The sequence below is a fragment of the Cucurbita maxima genome, unplaced genomic scaffold, assembly GCF_002738345.1.
Source record: "Cucurbita maxima cultivar Rimu unplaced genomic scaffold, Cmax_1.0 Cma_Scf00004, whole genome shotgun sequence".
In the NCBI taxonomy this organism is placed as follows: Eukaryota; Viridiplantae; Streptophyta; class Magnoliopsida; order Cucurbitales; family Cucurbitaceae; genus Cucurbita; species Cucurbita maxima.
The window spans coordinates 988,827-1,007,211 of NW_019272020.1; the positions used below are offsets into that span (position 1 = coordinate 988,827).

Consider the following 18,385-nt stretch of genomic DNA (forward strand, 5'->3'; position numbering starts at 1 on the left):
ATATCAAAGACAGGATAATAGAGAAGGACGCAACAGGAAATGATGCATTGAATCTACATTTCTGATAATGGTTAACAAGGTTGTAACCTTCGAGCCATATACAAATTTCAATATCTTGAGAAATGACGGAAAAGATTACTCAAGATGTGTATGTTGACAATTGACATCAAATAAAATGTAAACTAGTATCATCCGCATACATAACATAGTGTCGGCGGATTACATTTACTCGAAATCCAGAGGACCTAAACCATTATTGGAGTTTGTATCACCAGCGGAAACAAATATGTATATCACTACTAGTCTTCTGCGGAGTTACAGTGACTAATAATATTCCAGCTGCAAATTGTAACCCAAAATATCAGGGAAACAACCTGCCTTGACGTTTCCAGAAGTTACAATCTCCATCATGAGGGTGTATCTGTTGCAGCTACCATGACATAAGTATCAGATGGTATACCACGAGACAAGAAAAAAAGAAAAAAAAAAGTTATTTATGTTCTTCGAGGCCAAAAAGAAAAACCGAATTCTGGAGGAATGAACCGTAAACTTGATTCCATCATATTCCGATTGAAACCATCAGCCTGCAATTCATTCAACAGCTGAGCTTCATAACTATGTAAGGTAATATTCGCTCAAATTCTCCACCAGGTAATCATATTGTGCATGAAGCATATAGTCATATGTTCCATTGGGTGGCATGACTCTATTTGCTGAGGGGTAAACATTTCCAATACCAACTTTTGTGTTAATTCTGGTCCTCCCCTTCACAAGGCGTTTATTATCAGGAAATTCAGCAGTCAGTCTCCCCATTTGCCTCTGTAAATCAGTAACTGAATCGTTGGTTACCTTCGCCTTGGAACCTTTTTTCCCATCGACATGTTTCAGCTCCAATCGATACAAAGCACAGGTGTCGTACTTATTAATTTCATATTCATAAAGATGCCACTCAAAGTGGTTCAGTGGCTGAGGATCCATATAATAAGATCTCTTCAGCCCTCCAAACTCATTCATCACTTGCTTTCTTGATTCATGCCAACCACGTCCACTGTAATCAGGCAATGACCTCTGCTTTCTATTCCCACTCTCAAATGCTCTACGAGGCTTATCAAAGAATAGCCACTCCCTAATCATCTCACCCTCCAGTATTGACAGATCAAAAAGCTCTGCAATATAAGAAAGAGATGTTGGGTAAATGTAGTTCAACGAAGCACATTTAACAATTGAATACAACTAATTTCAACTATGTTATAGTACGTGCATTTCATATCAATGCAAACATATACTAGACGCAAGAACTTACCAGGAGCATTCCATGGGGATTTTGCCGTGGCAGCTCCCTCACATTCAGGGATACCAACATCTTTCCCTTGTGCCTTTGCCCTAAGAGCAGCAAAAAGCAACCCATCCTTCAGACCAATGCCACCAGGTCGTAACACCGGACCCATTCCAGGAGGGCCTTCATTCAATGCTAAGGCAGTATGAAAACTGCTACAGTAGTCCCCACACCAATCCATCCCTTGGGCAGGTCGTGGGCAATCCCAAAGCGCACATTTTGGGCCTAAAAAAGCAGCAGGTGGAGGGCAAATGCTGGGACAGTAGCCAGAAACATGAGGAATTGCACCCTCTCCACCCAAACCTCTAGCATTAAGGATAGTGTAAAAGTTGTGCTCAATGCCTTGCTGTAAATCAAACGGATGACACTCCGAATGTGTAGCTCCTTCCAAGTTATTCATAACCATACCATGAACTCCTGATGGGGAGTTCTTGCATTGATCAACTAGAGGGAAGCTTGGTTCTTGGTGTATACGATTCACATTAAATCCCTGAAGTAGGTTAATAGTGATACTAAGAACCTATAATAACAAGCATGAAAGGCAGCAGATTTTCAAAGACGTACTTTCTTTCAATAAAAGCACAAAAAATTAAAATAGAAGGGAAGGAACCAACTTCCCCAACAAAATTTATATTCATGCAACTTTTAGAGTTTAAACACATTGCATGGTCAAAGTCCAGGTCATGGGGCAAGAGATAGAAAATCCCATAAAGGCATGTATCAATAACTCCATGCTTGTATCCCAATGTTCATCTGTGTTAGAGAAAGGGATGGTCAGGAAAACATGGTGCTGGAAGCAAAATTTGTAATTTCACCAACTATCATAGTTGACATGCATGGCGTGACTGCATAAAAAGGGTCTAGATGCATATCAAGTTCATTTCTTTGCTATGATTCCCATATCCAATCTAATAGGGCGTCAAGAATTGATCGTGGCCAAGAGCCACGTAGCAAAACAGGCAATAACTATTTTTTCCTGGTAAATACAATTGGATAATTCATTTTCAAATCTAAAATTGCTGTTTGCAGTTATGTTTTGCAAAAGCCGGAATCAAGACAAAAATAGCATGAATAGTTCTAAACAATTGGACCTTTCATCTTTCGTTTAAACATACTCCATCACATCCAACAGCTATCAAGGGCCACAGTAATAAAGAAAAGCGGAAAAGACAAACTGAGACACAAACGATGTAAAATCTATCCGTAAAATGAACATTAAAAAAATCCCACCTCTTGATGTGCCATAGCATCTCCAACCTGCAAATTTTGCTCATTAGGTTCAGGCTTAGGAGCAGCTAATGGACTAGACGCATCATCATCCTCCTCACAAAGTTGTAACAATCGACAAATGTCCGATGAAAATGACCCAAAACTTCCACCCTAAGTCAAACATACATTAAAATAATCATTATCCAAAAGTGCATGCCTTCTCATTGAAGTATTCATGATTCACCACTTAAATTCAATTAGGCTAGCTTTCATCATCAATACCACATACTTAAATTATGCAGATTATCATGTTTCTCTTCATCTTAAGCACTGAAAAGGAATTCAATATACTATGCTAACTTGTTGCAAAGAGGATGCTGGAGAGGGCTCGTTCAGCTCAGATTTCCACTCACGAAGCATCTGATGGACTTGTTCCTCGAGAACTGACACATCAACCGTGCGGCTCTCCTTCCTTGCATACTGCAAATCTACAAATATGTTTTGCAGATCATCGACCCGGTTCTTTGCCTTATCCTTAAATAGCTTGTGGGAAGCCGACTTGCAACTGGTCTTCGAATGTTTTCCCATTGCAGAACTCTTTAACTTTTCTTCTAGACCCTACGAGGTTCAGCCAAAGAAGTACATTTTAGATAACATCTGTGGAAAATCATCCATTAATTTCAGCAGAGAGGCAGCAAAACGAACCGACTGTGGCATACTGATGCTCAGAAATTCATCAAAGGAGAAGCGATATTAGTCCGAGCAAGTTCGATTTTAGACAAACCCATTGAAAAAAATAAAAAACCCCAAAATTCTTTTGAAGCAAGTTCGATTCAACACTAGTCCGAGCAGTGGTCAATTTCAGAAATAATCGGAATCAAGCCGATCCACATGAGTATGAGCATGAAGAAACCAAATTTCCGTCCGTGAGGCTAAATTAAAGTAATGGACACGAAAGAAAAAGGAAGCGAAGAAAGCAAATTCCATTATCAGATCAAAACCCATAGAGCAGACATAAAATTACCGGGGAAGTGGCAGCAAAGTTGGGAGCAGGTGAGTCGCAAGCCCTAGTTATGAACAGGGCTTCAAGCTGCCACAATATGGAGCAAGAAAGTGCAGGGACACCGGGTGGAAGAAGAGAAAAGAAGGAAGTGAAATATTCGCGTTGAAGGGAGTGATCGAAAAGCGGATGCTCTTCAGTCCAATACCTTCGATGCCCCAACTTTGTTCACTCTAAAATCTCATTTTGTAGCCGCGGAGAAGAGAGAGAAATAGAGATAGAGAGAGAAAGAGAGTTACAGTTAGAGATGATTTTTGGTTTTGGGAACTCTGTAACCATTTCGTCTTCCCTCCACTTTCATTCCCACCGTCTCATATGTCTGCCCAACCAAATTAAATTAAATTAAATTTCTCCAAATGTATATTTATTCACTTTTTATTTTTTTTATTATTTTTTTTACTCTTTTACTCTCTGTAAAATCCACTTTTTACTATTTATTTTCTCAAAAATTAATTTCTCCAAATCTTCCCTGTTTCTTTCATTTTCCAATTTAAAAGGCTAAAATACTTTCTATTTCTCAATTAACATAAAAATACAAGGGGTATATTCAGAAAATAAAATATTTTTAAAATCATAACTAACCCTATCTTTTTATACACATAAAACACATTTAAGATTTGACTAATTAAAAAATAATAGTAATTAACGATTAATCCCTACAATTAATTTAACATTAAAAGACAACAAACAATATATGATTTTACATTATGCTATTATTAAAAACGTGATTAATTTTTTATTTTTGTCCATGGGTTTCAGTGAAAAAATCATTATTTAAATAAGAAATGCTTTGCTTAGGAAAACAAGGCATGGAAAGGAAAAGCTAGAAAAAGGGTAAAACTTTTCAAAAGCAAACCAAAAAATAAATAAATAAATAAATAAATAAAGATTAAATAGGAGAATAAAAGAATAAAGGAAATTTCCACTATCCATCTCCTAGATTCCCACCAACTCTATCTCTTCTTCAACATAGTTCTCCTTTCAAAACAGAGAGATACCCAATCCAGCTCGGGAGAGTAATGATCCACATGGTTCTGTGTGTTATAATCATCACTTTTTCTGAGGAATAATAAGTTATGGACTATAATAATTTCATAAGTTCAGCTCACTCACACATCTCATAATACTCATCAAAGTCTCAGAATGTTCAAGTTTTATCTTCCCCACCTAAAGAATGGAAAAGGGAGTGATGCTAATCTTTGCAGAATTTAGAATTGTAAATTACAATATGATCCGCAAATCTACTTTTCAAGACCAAAAAGATAACACTTGTCTGTAAACCAAGGAGAGTAGTAATATTGAAGCACTTCTAGTTCTACCAGAAGACACAGAGAGAGAGAGATTCTGAAATTCTTCATTAACTCCATACTTCCACAGTTTATACCCCAATTTTGCAGGGTGACAGAAAGAACTTTATTTGAATGATATTCATTTACACATGTAAAACACTAATACCAATAGCAAAAGGGTTAAAAATGGTGCAATGTCAATAGAATTAGGAAAATACACCTTGGTTGTTCAAAAGCACGTTGATTAGATCATATCCATATCCCGCCCTCGGTGCGCAAACTTGCAACTTAATCAAGCGGGCTTTGCTGAATTCCCACTTTCTGAATGAGCATGTTTGAAGTTCAAGATACCACCAAGACCTCGTCCTCTGGCATGTTCTTCCAATTCTACAAGTTTATGCTTCAGAAGTTCCATTTCTACTAATAAGCTTTCGTCTCTTTGCCTCAGTGCCTAAATATAATAAATCACATCAGAAAAGACTACAAAACGAGAAACCTGATATTAAGAGAGTTTTTTTTTTTTTCTTGGGAGGAGGTGGGGTTGGATTGGCCCCAAAGATTACACAATTGGATGGGTAAAGCTAGAAGTGGTGAGGAATATAGGTGTTGATTTCCTATGGGAATAAGTTCACTCTGTCGCTAACCCCTGATCAGTCATTCCAACAATAATATCACTTATGGTCGAAGGATTCATTCCTATATCCTTGCATCGTAACCTTACCTCAGCTCAACTCCCCAATTCAAGTGGTTACCAAACTTTCAAATCGGGGGTGTGTGTTAGGTAATACTAACTTTGTCTCTTTCTGTCCCCAACTTTCAACTCTCTCAAGTCTTTATCACTGAAACTATTTTTTCCTTCTCCAAAGATTAACCCAGTTCCTTCCTCACAGTACAAAACCAAACCCAAGATGCGCCTCTCTTCTTCGACCTTCTCTTTCTTTCTAACAAGAGATCATGTAGATTGGATAGTCTGGTGGATTCTAGCCATTCCCTTCTGCAGATCATGTTTATGTAGGTAATCTAATGGTTAAGGGACAATTTAGAACAATTTTCCAAATAAATAGACACCGAGCTGAACTCTCACAAACCAGAAGTGTATTTTACCTAAAATATTTATCTGAATCTTAGTCTTAAAAAATAAAAACCTTCTTTAAAGACGATTCTGCCAGAGAGTTCGCTGCTCTATCAGTAAGTGAATTCAAACAGCCATGAGCAAAATGTGATCTACGAAGTTTTGTGCTCTTGTGCCACTGAAGAAAATAGCTATATCATTACCTCCATTTCTTGCCTGCGTACATCTTCTTTTCTGGCTTCTGATCTAGCACTTCTCTGAACCTCAAATATCACTATTACTCCTGCTACCTATATCCAACGTGAAGGAAGCTCTGTAAGAGATCAAAAACACATACACATACAAGGTATATAATATGTTTCAGCTTAGACATTGTCAACCAATAGAAAAGGAAGTGATTCTACTTGAAAATGAGTATTTACCGAGAAGACAAAAAGTTCGCCAATCAGGTCAACGGCAGCTTGAACTGCTTTCTCCTCATCCAGAGGGCGAATTTCTACATCAGTGGCATGACTATATATGCGTCTTTGCATTTGAGTTGACATCCGATGGTTACTCTGTTAGTTACAGCATTGAAGAAATGCAATCTTAAGAATTACTCATAAAGTAACACTTGCAGTATGCAAATTTACATTCAAACATGAAGCACCCACTTTAATTCTGATACTTGAGTGCCGACCTAAACAATCAATGCAACTTAATCCTTTGAAGATTGTACTTTCTAAGGCATCTACAATTGGACAGACTAAAACAAATCGCTTGATATGACTCGAGGTAAAACTTCATTGATGGCTAGCATTCCTTGATGGTGAAGCCTAAGTCTGTAAAGGAGAAACACAGTACCTGAAATAAACGAATATTTGGAAGTGTCCATTCACAAATTTCTTCCCCTCATAGGTCGGAGGCTTGAGTGAATATCACTACGTTTTCTATAGAAGTATTTTTAGTAGGGGTAAGAAAAAAAAACTCTTCTCTAGCATCATTTAGGGAATTCTGGCATGGAGAGAAAAAAAAACCAATAATGAAATTGCTAGTCCCAATAGGTAAAGCACTTTATAAGAGATGAATTACGAAGTACTCCCAAAGCCAACCTCTTGTACTTGTTAGTTGTTCCATGATGTTCTAAGACAGGCATTATTAACTTTGGTATCAATGGAATTTATATGAACTACAAGTCTTGCAACCTATTAGTGTGAATTTGTCCAAGTGTTCTAACCAATAGAATGATAACAGTTCTTCCTTGCATCCTTTCTGAAGCTTAGTTTACATTTAAAGGACATTGTCAAGTTATTGTTCCCGTCCTCATAGAGGGATGCAATTCAAGAATTTACATTACTTTTACAACTAGTGACCATCTTCAGAGAACGCTCAGAAATTTTATTTGGCATGAGACACAATTGAAGAGCTTCTTAATCCAACAAGCACAGCTGTTTGAGGAGAAGGTAAAGCATCAATGAATGATCAAAACCAATCAATCAGAGGAAAGACTTGAAAGTAGACCATGAAAGGGGCACTGAATTATGGGTTATAATAGCAATAGCTCGACGCCAAGCGATCTTATATAAACAGTACAGAATAATCAACAACAATCAAATAATCGAGAACCCATGAGCAGAAATCCATGGAGCCTATTTCGAAAGAAGAAAAAAAAAAGACAGGAGATGCAGAAATAGATTAAGAATACCTGGGCGACATTAATGATGAACTGCCTAAATCTGGGGTGCAACGCAGCTTGCTTCTTGAGCCTGTTACCGAGTGGCTTGCTCAGAGTTTTCAACGCTAGCGTTCCGAGCTTCAGTAACGGGAGGACCATACCTACAGCTAGAAGGGGTGATCTGATTCGAACGCTTTGATTTTTCTGTTATTTGGAAACAAACAACAGACGGTCAAAGAAAATGGAGATCAACGAATCAAAAATCGACAAAGAAGATGAACATGAAGATGAGTCACTGATTTGGAAATGAGGAATTGTGGGAGAAAATTCGCCAAATGAGCAAGAGTGTAGGTTCCCCGCGAACAAACTTGACGAATTTTCGATTTGCAAATTGGATTGTGGGACCGACGCCGACAAGACAAAGTCGACTTTGACTTTTTATTCAATTGGCCGCCACCTCATCTCAACTAGTCGGAAACCACCGTAGACGACGCCGGATCGCAAAAAATAAAAACAAAACGATGGGCCAGTAATTGGGCGGGCCCAAACGGCTAAATAGACAAAAAATAGGCCCAAATCTAAAAAAAATTCGAAACGGGCAAACCGGCCGTCCGTCGGATCCGGGCTTTAATCCGACACATGAAAGGGCAGTTTTGGAAAAATTTAAAAGTAATACAATTTAGTGAGTATTAGCACTAATTTTGTGGTGCGGACCGTACGATCATAGACGAGAGGGTTTATAAGTAGCCGACAGGTTCTGTTGCGACAAAGACCGGTCTGGTTCCTTTTGGCAAGTCGTATGTAGGTCTGGTTCTGGACATACTTGCCGCCACGTGTACGAATGGCATACAGATACGAGTAACCGGTGGAGTTTTCGAGAAGATTTCGACGGTGGCGCGTGTAGTGCAGGTGAGATTATTGAAGGGATTAAAGGGATTGAAGGGATTAGGGAAGGGAAAGGGTGTAAAGTACGCTGAAAGGCTGAGACGACAAGGAGCAGCAGCAGCACCCGCGTAAAAGTCGAGGGTTCTCTCTGCCAACAAAGACAACTGCTTTTTCTGATCCTTTCATTTTCCCCCCCTAATTTTCTTTTCCACGCCTCTCAACGCGCGTGTTCCTCAAAGCCCCCATCTTCTATTACGTTATTCCACACGCGCCTTACTTCTAGAGTGGGCTTCCATTAATCCACCCCTATTGTTTTCATTATTTTTCTTCTGAGATTAAGAAAAAGCGAGTGCTTGTGGTTTAATTTAAAAATAAAAAGAAAATTACTTTTTTAATTGTCTTTTTCTTTTGTGATATTTCGAAATATCATAATTTTATTTTTAGTTTTATCCTTTTATCACTAATGAATACTTTTATCATTTGTTTTAGTTTTTAGTTAATTAATTAAAATTTACAAGTCTTTTTATTAAGTTAATGGTAAAAAGTGAGATTTGTTTGAAAATGATGAAGAGTTTAAGGTTATTCAAATAATTTATTTACTCTCTTGATTTTTACCTCCCCCTTTAGTAACATTAATTTCAACCCAAGTGTGGAAGTAAAAATTGGTAGGGAGAGAAAGGTATTGGAAGCACAATAATTTGACAAAAATTACAAAGGAACAAAAAAGGAAAAAACTTTTGTACAACCCTCGGTGATCAATGGGTCACAATGGTCCACGTCTTAATTAGAGAAAAGAAAAAGAGAACAAGAGAAAATGATTGTTCATAACGAGCACTTATTTGTTTCTAACCCCATCACTTTATTCACATTCTCTTCTTCCAAATTTTCTATCGTCATACCATGCACATCTTCCTCGGTCAAAAATAAACTTTTATTTTTAATGGTCATCAGATCTCATCTCGACTCTAGAGAGGAGCAAATCAAGTGTGTATACCTCTTCCTAATAAACATGTTTTAAAACGGTAAGACTAGTGTCAATACGTAACCGATTAAAGAATTTTAATATATATTTTTTTTAAGTGAATTAAAAGTAAATCGTTGCGTGGAGTAATAATTAAGATGCTATATAGTATAATTCATAGGGCCATTCTTCAATAAAGTAGAAGTAGTTTGATTTTGGTCAAAAGAAAAGAAAAAAAAAATTGCATGTGAATCCAATCTCAAATTTTCAAAAAAGTTGGGGTAAAAAAGAAAGGTTACTTTTGGTGTGTTATTCCCATTCTCGAGTGATTCATGGTGAAATGAAGCCGAGTGTTCGTGCAAACTTTATAAGTTTTTAATAATAATTCATTATAATATATAGTTTTGACCTGGAAAATCAATCGTGGTTATACCTTTGGCCGGTGGGTCAAACACATTATATCGTAACGCTTTCAACTTGATTATGGGAATTTTAATTATCATAATAACGACAAATTGATGTGTCCACATGTAGGGGCTAACATTTTGTTCTTTGTTATCCTTTGCCCCTATATGCCTTGCACGTGAGCCTTCCACTCCCTACATCACAATAATTGATTTATAAACCCAACAAGTTCTAAAATTATTCACCCACTTTAATTTTAAATTATTTAATCATAAAAATTAAATTTATTGAATAAAAAATATTTTATTCTCATCTCCAATCGACGCGAGATCTTACCTAACTTGTTTGAAATTTTCTTACCTTTTTAAACAATCCACATATACCGACCTTTCAATGGTTCTTATCATATTAGGACACGTAGGTTCTAATGTTAATAATATCTGACTTTTATGGGTATAATAAGTACTTCTCTTTGATCGAGAACAAGAATAACGTTAATTGATTGAAAAGTTATTTGTGGGTATGAATTTTGAAAAAAGAACATTTAATTAAATAAAGGATTTGTCTTTTATTGAAATGAATGATGGTGGTATTGATTAAAGAGAGATGTCGTATGAAATTATTATTATTATTTATTATTATAAAGATTAATATTTTTAAAAAAGGACGGGCGTAGAGCTTAGGGAGGCGTAGATATAGATGGTACAAAAAAGCTTATTATAGAGATTATATTTGTAATAATGTGTTGGTGATAGGTTTCCCAAGGACCAATAGCTGAGGCCTATACTCGTAGCCACCAACACACAAATTACTAATTATCCATTTTTTTTTTTAATTTAAGTAAGTAAACCAACCATTAATTAAATCATTACTCAAATTAAAGCTTTAATCGTCACAGTGGTTAGAATAATAGAGAGACATTAATTACTCAACAAATAACGCAACATGATTGAAATAATACGCTAACAAAAAAAAAGATACAAATATCTCATTATTAGATTACATCATAACTCTATAAATCTCATTAATGACGATATACCTCTATTTCATACTAGGCCTCTTTTTTTGGTAACATATAAAATCATGTCTAGGTATACTCTAGTGAAAAGATAGATTTTATGTTGTGGGTAGTTTGACTCATAAATAGTGCGCAATCCCAACCAATAAAAACAAGGTAAAAAAACAAGAAAAAAACGAGTTGTATCCTTTAAATCACGAGCGTATTAAAGTCTAGAGTTTTGTTATGAGAAAAGGCAAAAACATGGTGTAGCGTTCAAAATTAGGTAAAAACTCTCTTCACCTTTATGTCTTGTTTGGTTCTACATTTACGGAATGTTTGTATAATTCCCATCTTATCCTCCTTCTAATTTTTTATTAATTCCCTCATAATTATAAAAAGATAAAAAAATATTTTTTATAAAAGTGTGAAAATCTCTATCTACAAACAAAGATGAGATAAGGAAGCATTGAGAAACACGTGGGTAGAGGGCGCGTGAGGGTGAAAGGCTACCAGTAAAGGATAAAAGCAGAGACTGAGAGAGGACGGATTGGGCATTGAGTTGTAACCCGTTTTGTCCGGGTTATGGAGCTTCCTAGTCCATCTATTCCACCTTTTTTTATTTACCTTTTAATATATAATTTTATTTATTGAATAAATAAATTAAAAAAAATATAAAAGAAAAGGGTCTGGTCTGGGTAGCCCTGTATTTTGGGTTTATTGCAATTGATGACTCTGAAAGGGACCTGCCATTCTCAAATTGCTGTTGACACATTTGTCCACACTTTGTTACATTTTACAAATTTGCCCCTTTTTCCTTTTGGGGAAAAAAGATTCCCACATGATAATGAACATGAATTTTGCTAATTATAATGTCTACACCTACAATCCCTTTATTTATTTTACTTTATGTTTTTTTTCAATTTCCTCATATTTTGCAACTATATTTTATACGATTAAATTACTAAAAATACCTTTAAATTTTGTAAATATATTAATAAAATTTAGTCTAATTTATTAATAATTGATTTTAAAATTGGAAAAGTGGTGTTTTTTTTCTTTTGTAATTAATGTCTTTTTTTGGGAAATTGAGGGAGAAAGACAACAAAAGGCCAACTTTTCTATTGCATGAGAGAGAGAGAAAATCAAGAGAGAGAAAGAGAGAGAGAGATGTTGTCAAGTGAACTACGCTTGTGATAGAACGTTTGTTTAATTTTATTAATATATAGATTTTAAAAGTTTTAATTTTTAAATTTTTAAATTTAGTTAAGAATTGAAATGTTTTTAATTTTTTTTAGGTAAACTAGTAATTAATATTTGAAATAAGGTTAATTAACCTCATTTATTAGAAAAGTAATCACCTGTTGTAATAATGACAAAATGGTGTAAGCAAAAATAGGCAGAGAATCTTAAAATGAGGTTTAAATAAGTTCGTAACTAACCAACATCAATATTGTCCCAACCACTAATTAATTATAGTGTCCCTAATTCGGATAGAAATGATTACGCTATTTCAAATATGGTACCTTACTTTTTGTCAAAGGAAATCATAACACATCTTATTTACCTGTGAGCTTTCAATAATTAATTTGAAGTTATTGATTAATACTTCAAAAGTTATATACACGTTGTTTCATCGTCGTTTACAAAATAAAACACTTACATAATATTTTAAAATAAATTAATAAATAAGAAAATATTGGACGCTTGTACAACTGGGTTTTCAATAATCACGGAGTTTAAAATGGAGGAGAGTTGGTAGATATTGTCTATTTTGTCCGTGGGATCTCATAATCTATTTTTCTTGGGTTCAACTTCATCACTGATACACCACGTAGTGTCTAACTCTTATACTATTTGTAATAGCTAAAGACTTCCATTAACATATATCGTTCACTTTCATCCGTTATGTATCGTCATTAACTTCACACTTTTAAAAACTAGTATACAGGAGAGATTTTAATAGCTCGATAAGGAATATTTCGTTTGTCTCTCAAAATGATAGAGACCCGATTAATTTAGATAAAGAGGTAGGAGAAAAGGGAGTTTTGATTGAGTTCTCAAAAATTAGTTTCTGGGTTTAAATTTGAATGTTCTTAAGCTAAATTCATCCTAGTTTCGTGGTGAGAAGCTCTTCAATGTTTGTGGAAGAATGAGGAGATGATAAAGATCGTAAACGGAGATTGAGTTGCTAGAAAAACCAAAGCTTTTGGATAATTTCTCAGATTTTGAATGATTTATGAAGAGCTGGAAGAATAGAAGAGGATGATGATGATTAAGGGAGAGAAAAAAGAAACATGAAGTTGATTAGAATTGATTAAGAAACGGAATTAAAAATTTGTAGCAGAAGAGAGAGAGAGAGAGAGAGAGAGAGAGAGAAGGAGAGAGGGAAACAGAGGAAAGCAATGCAAAGGGATGAGGGATACGAGGGGGATTTGTGGAGGTAGAAAGGGACAGGATAGACATCCCACCGGAAATACGGGCGAGCCGTACACAAATCGCTGTTTATTCAGTTTGTGATATTATAATAATGCTGGAATTTAACTAACCAATGCACTACAGACACTACTCTACTTACTTTTTTTTTTTTTTTTTTTTTTTTTTAATTTCCTCCCCTTTCTCTTTCTTCTTCTTCTTCTTCGTCTTTCTGTCATACATCACTCCTTGCAGTCGCAGTATTGCAGCGGCTGCAGTACTGCTCCAGTTCAGTCTCTGCTGCAGAAGCAGAGAGAGAGAAAAAGGGAGGTGAAAATTTGTTACTTTTGTTTTAATTAACATATCAAATCTTGATTTGATATCCCCCAACCCATTTCTCCCTAATTCTATCTTCCCACATCCAAAAATAAAAGAAAAATACGAAATTTGGGTGTAAGCGTAAAAGGGTCGAGCGAGACAGAGCTGAGAGAGAGAAAGAGGGAGAAGGGTCAGAAGGGTGTGGAGTGTGTTGTTTTCTGAGCGAGACCCTCTTTTAGCATTTGCGAAGGTGCACCCATTTCTAAAAATGCAGGCATGAGCTCCTTCTCCTCTTACCTCGAACTCTTTCTTCTTCAGTTCCTGAAGCTCTCTGAGACCCCTCATCTCTTCAGGCTTCTATTTAAGAACTTTTTTGTTCTTCTTCTACTTTTATTGCACCTCCTTTCTTTCTTCTAGGGCTACGATTCAAATGGGTGCTCTCATCGATCTTAATACCACTGAAGAAGATGAATCTCCCTCTTCTGCTGCTTCCTCTGTTTCTTCTTCCTCTGCTTCTGCTCTAACCTCCTCTCCTTCGCCTTCTCTTACCTCTTCCATTTGCTTGGAGCTATGGCATGCTTGTGCTGGACCTCTCACCTCTTTGCCCAAGAAAGGGAACTTGGTTGTCTACTTGCCGCAGGGTCACTTGGAGCAGATGCAAGAATTTCCGGCTACGCCCTCTGATCTCCCTCCCCACATCCTCTGTCGCGTCATTGATGTTCAGCTTCACGTAAGCCCATTTTTCTTGCTTCTTTCTCTTTTGGGTGTGAGCTTTTTGCAGTGTTGATGATCTGTTCATGCCATTTTCCCGATTCTGCCTGATTTCTAGCAATTGAATTGGGATGATGGGGTTTCACTAACTCTTTGAAAAATGCGCTTTTAAAGCAGGCTGAGGCTGGGAGTGACGAGGTTTATGCTCAGGTTTCATTGCTTCCTGAAAACGAGGTGGGTTTCTTTTTTCCCTATTTTTATGTGTCGTTTCCACTCCGAGAAAATACTGTGCCCCCTCCAAAAGAACAGGCTTGAAGGGGCTGATTTTGATCATTTAGGGTGTTTTCTAGTCGAAAAGATGATATTTGAAACTCCCACATCAAGGCTTGGATGAACTCTGTTGCACAATACAAATCTTATCTCTTATTAGTAGGCTATAATTTCTGTTCTTTTTGGTAATGCGCGTTATTTTCTTCTTCCTGCACCCCTTGTGCTTCTATGAATCAGATGAGAAGATTTTGTTTCTGAATATCATTCTTGTTGTACAGCAAATGGAGCACAAGATGCAGGAAGAGATGAGCAATGACATTGAGGAGGAGGATGTTGAAGAAGGTGAGAAGACCACAACACCTCACATGTTCTGCAAGACCCTTACTGCTTCAGACACTAGTACTCATGGAGGATTCTCCGTCCCCAGGCGTGCAGCGGAGGATTGCTTCCCGCCATTGGTAATTGTTAAACTCAAGCTTTTTTGTTTAAACACTTACTGATAATTCAACATTCTCAATCTTGTTAATTCAACAGGATTATAATCAACAGAGGCCTTCACAAGAGCTTGTTGCAAAGGATCTCCTTGGGCTAAAATGGAAGTTCAGGCACATATATCGTGGTATGACATAGGAATCTCACATATTTGGTGCCTTACTTTCGGAGACGAATCCTTGTATGCGATTACTTGATCGCAGCCGTTCGTTTTCCCTAGTATGTGCTTCTGAGTTCCCTCTCTGATTTGAGCAGGGCAGCCTAGAAGGCATTTGCTAACCACTGGATGGAGTGCATTTGTGAACAAGAAGAGGCTTGTTTCTGGTGATGCAGTGCTTTTTCTTAGGTATCTAAGACTTGGGAGCCTGATTAAATTTCAAACTTTGAGGAACACAAGCCTTGTGTATGATTATCATATGCTTTTACTTTTAGGGGAAACGATGGTGAATTAAGACTGGGAATACGAAGAGCTGCACAGCTTAAAAGTGGTTCTACATTTTCTAATATTTGCAGTCAGAAGCTCAACTCTAGTAGTATCATGGATGTGGTTAATGCTATATCTTCCAAAAGTTCCTTCAGCGTATGCTACAATCCTAGGTATCTAATTCTTATACCATTTGGTTTAGTTCCTTCATATCGCACGGTTCTTAAGTATTTTGAATCTCTGCCTTTTTATGCAGGGCTACCTCTTCACAGTTTGTCTTGCCTTTTCATAAGTTCTTGAAGAGCATGAACCGTTCCTTCTCTGTTGGAACAAGGTTTAGGCTGAGTTTCGAAACCGAAGATGCTGCTGATCTGAGGTGTGCTATTAATGATTTGCTGCTTTATAGATAAAATATGGTGCTGGAATTTTCACTGATATTTCCATCATACTCCTATTCACAGACACACTGGACATATAACTGGAATTGGCGATGTTGATCCTATCGGATGGCCGGGATCACGGTGGAGGTCCCTTATGGTATTAAACATTGACAACTTTTCCTTTTACACAGAAGAGTTGAAGTTCATACAGTTCATGAAAAAGTAGCATTCTTGCATCTCTCACCAAAGTTATGCATGGCATCTTCTGTTTTCTTCTGTCCAATTTTGAGAATCACAGAGGTTCAATAACGTTGCTCTATATTGTCTAATCTGATGTTTTCTTAGGTGAGGTGGGACGATGGCGAAATCAACAGGCATGGCAGGGTTTCGCCTTGGGAGATCGAGCCCTCTGGTTCTGTTTCTATGTCTAGCAACTTGGTTCCACCTGGTCTGAAAAGATCCAGGATTGGACTCCCTTCCACAAAACTAGAGTTTCCAGTTCCACGTGAGTCTGTCATTTACACCACCAGATAGTTTATAACAGAAGCACTCATTTGTTCTATCTGTTATTACTTGCAGATGGGATTGGAGCAACAGACTTTGGTGAATCTTTAAGGTTCCATAAGGTCTTGCAAGGTCAAGAAATTTTAGGCTACAATACTCCCACTGACTGTGATGACAACACCCGTTATCATCCACCTCAGAAGAGGAGATCGTTGCCTGACTTACATGGTTCTGGTATAGCTCTGATGAGAAATGGTCCCAGAAACCGACTTATCAACTCCGAAACTTCCTCACGGGGTTTCGTGTTTGATGAATCCTTCCAATTCCAAAAGGTCTTGCAAGGTCAAGAAATATTTCCAGGTCCCTTTTATGGTAGGGCCATGGCCACCAATGAAGTTAAGGAAAGTGGTGGTTGCGGTCCTGTCGATGGTTTTCGATTGTCTACGACTAGAGATGGATGGCCCACGGCAATGCAATGTGAAAATTTCCACACACGCTCTTCCATTCCTTCTGCTCAAGTCTCTTCACCATCTTCTGTATTCATGTTTCAGCAGTCAATGGTTCCTGTCCTATGCTTTGATTCACATAACCGTGGGATTATGAACAAAAGTACATCCCATAATTCTGGGACAGCATTTATGACCGACAATAGCATGTGTCCCACTTCATTGGGCGAGCTGAATCTGCTGGGCCTATCCCATCATTCTACAACAACAGCTTCAGCGTTTTCGGGCACTAAAGATCTGTCTTCAACTACCAAAGCTGGCTGCAGATTGTTTGGGTTTTCATTGACAGAGGAAAAGAATGTTGGGAATACAGACAAGGGTTCTCCAGCAACAACTCCCATTCATGCAGGAACCACCATTGGAGCTCAATGTCCTTTGAAGTCTCCTCTGATGAGCAAGGTGGTTGGAAGCAACTGTACCAAAGTAAGTAACATATCTGCTCGTGCCGTAGAGGCAATATATTTTGCATAAACATATTCGACGATCGAATCTTCGAGATCGAACTCTGAGAGGCCCCTCTACAATCAGGCTATGTAGATGCTCAGCTTCTAATTATTTTTTTATTTTATTTTTTGTTTTTCAAAGCAAGAAAGGTGGGATAAGAAAAAGTGTCACGGCCTGATAAATCTGATCTGCATTGTTATGCAGGGGGCTCTTCAGTACCACTATGCAAATTACAGTACCTACTACTGAATGGGTCTTGACTTCTTTGGGGTTAACAAATGAAGAAGACTGCTGCCTAGTTTTATTTGTGTCTGAATTAGAAAACAATGCTTTTTACTTTGAAATCTTCTCTAGTTTTTGGGCCTCGATTCGGTATGAATTATCGAACGAAAAGAACGCTTTGCGCTTTGTTTTGATTGTAATGATACCCATTTGTCGTTGTTGTTGTTGTATCTCAGATTGTAATTTGTGTATTGTTTAGTATGAATGTTATAAGTTGCAGCAGCTATGCCAGTTTGTAGAAGTGTGAATGAGGACGCTTCAATCGTTGAATGGGAACCGTTGAACGACTAATTAAGAAAATGATTATAAGTTTATTAGTAAAGAATACTTCACCATTGTCGTGAGCGATTCTAGAATTTATGTTTAAAGTAGATAATGTTGTATCATTGTGGAAGTTCGTGATCCTTAAAAGCTACAACTACACTAGTCCATCCTCCGGTGACTATGACTGCAACTAGATTCCATAGGGTTCGTAGTCACAATGTTGAGCGCCCCGCTCAAATCGCTGCCTCGGTCCCTGGAGTCTTCTACAAGCCTCCCTCCATTTTCTTTTGTTCACATTGTTCATTTCTCTCGCATTAATCCCTTTTCACATTATTTCACTTCTTATTCATTTAAATCGAAATAATTAATTAGAAGTTTTTATTTTTCTTTTTCTATCATAAAATTATATTATTTGCTTATGAATTATTATTCATTTGATTTTCCATGAATGAAAATTAAATTCGAAAGATAATTTTGAAATAATAAAAAAATAAAAAAAAAATTTCT

At 37.0% G+C, this 18,385-nt stretch overlaps 3 protein-coding genes across 7 annotated transcripts; 1 reads left to right on the forward strand and 2 right to left on the reverse strand.

Annotated features, from left to right (window-relative positions):
• Nucleotides 1-40: 40 nt before the first annotated feature.
• On the reverse strand, nt 41-3,914 carry LOC111478574 (transcription factor VOZ1-like). 2 transcript variants are annotated; one of them, XM_023122916.1, is made up of 5 exons: nt 3,570-3,914; nt 2,906-3,163; nt 2,567-2,716; nt 1,304-1,826; nt 41-1,166 (listed from the first exon to the last, which is right to left on the reverse strand). In XM_023122916.1, exons 2-5 carry the CDS (start codon nt 3,131-3,133, stop codon nt 616-618), a joined length of 1,452 nt encoding a protein of 483 aa, XP_022978684.1. In that variant the 5' UTR covers nt 3,134-3,163; nt 3,570-3,914; the 3' UTR covers nt 41-615. The 2 variants fall into 2 exon arrangements, with proteins under 2 accessions (XP_022978684.1, XP_022978685.1); XM_023122917.1 differs by having other exon boundaries at nt 2,906-3,202; nt 3,570-3,912.
• A 970-nt stretch (nt 3,915-4,884) lies between these two features.
• On the reverse strand, nt 4,885-8,150 carry LOC111478633 (OPA3-like protein). The gene is made up of 4 exons (XM_023123005.1): nt 7,651-8,150; nt 6,389-6,523; nt 6,170-6,256; nt 4,885-5,345 (listed from the first exon to the last, which is right to left on the reverse strand). The coding sequence occupies exons 1-4, from the start codon at nt 7,777-7,779 to the stop codon at nt 5,187-5,189; spliced, it is 510 nt and encodes a 169-aa protein (XP_022978773.1). The 5' UTR covers nt 7,780-8,150; the 3' UTR covers nt 4,885-5,186.
• A 5,094-nt stretch (nt 8,151-13,244) lies between these two features.
• On the forward strand, nt 13,245-17,855 carry LOC111478563 (auxin response factor 3). Of its 4 annotated transcripts, none has more exons than XM_023122894.1 (11): nt 13,245-14,331; nt 14,487-14,546; nt 14,861-15,040; nt 15,117-15,201; nt 15,330-15,420; nt 15,507-15,671; nt 15,755-15,874; nt 15,960-16,035; nt 16,224-16,383; nt 16,458-17,311; nt 17,474-17,855. In XM_023122894.1, the coding sequence occupies exons 1-11, from the start codon at nt 14,032-14,034 to the stop codon at nt 17,579-17,581; spliced, it is 2,199 nt and encodes a 732-aa protein (XP_022978662.1). In that variant the 5' UTR covers nt 13,245-14,031; the 3' UTR covers nt 17,582-17,855. The 4 variants fall into 4 exon arrangements, with proteins under 4 accessions (XP_022978662.1, XP_022978663.1, XP_022978664.1 ...); XM_023122895.1 differs by having other exon boundaries at nt 14,490-14,546; XM_023122897.1 differs by having other exon boundaries at nt 13,248-14,331; nt 17,537-17,855.
• Nucleotides 17,856-18,385: the final 530 nt, after the last annotated feature.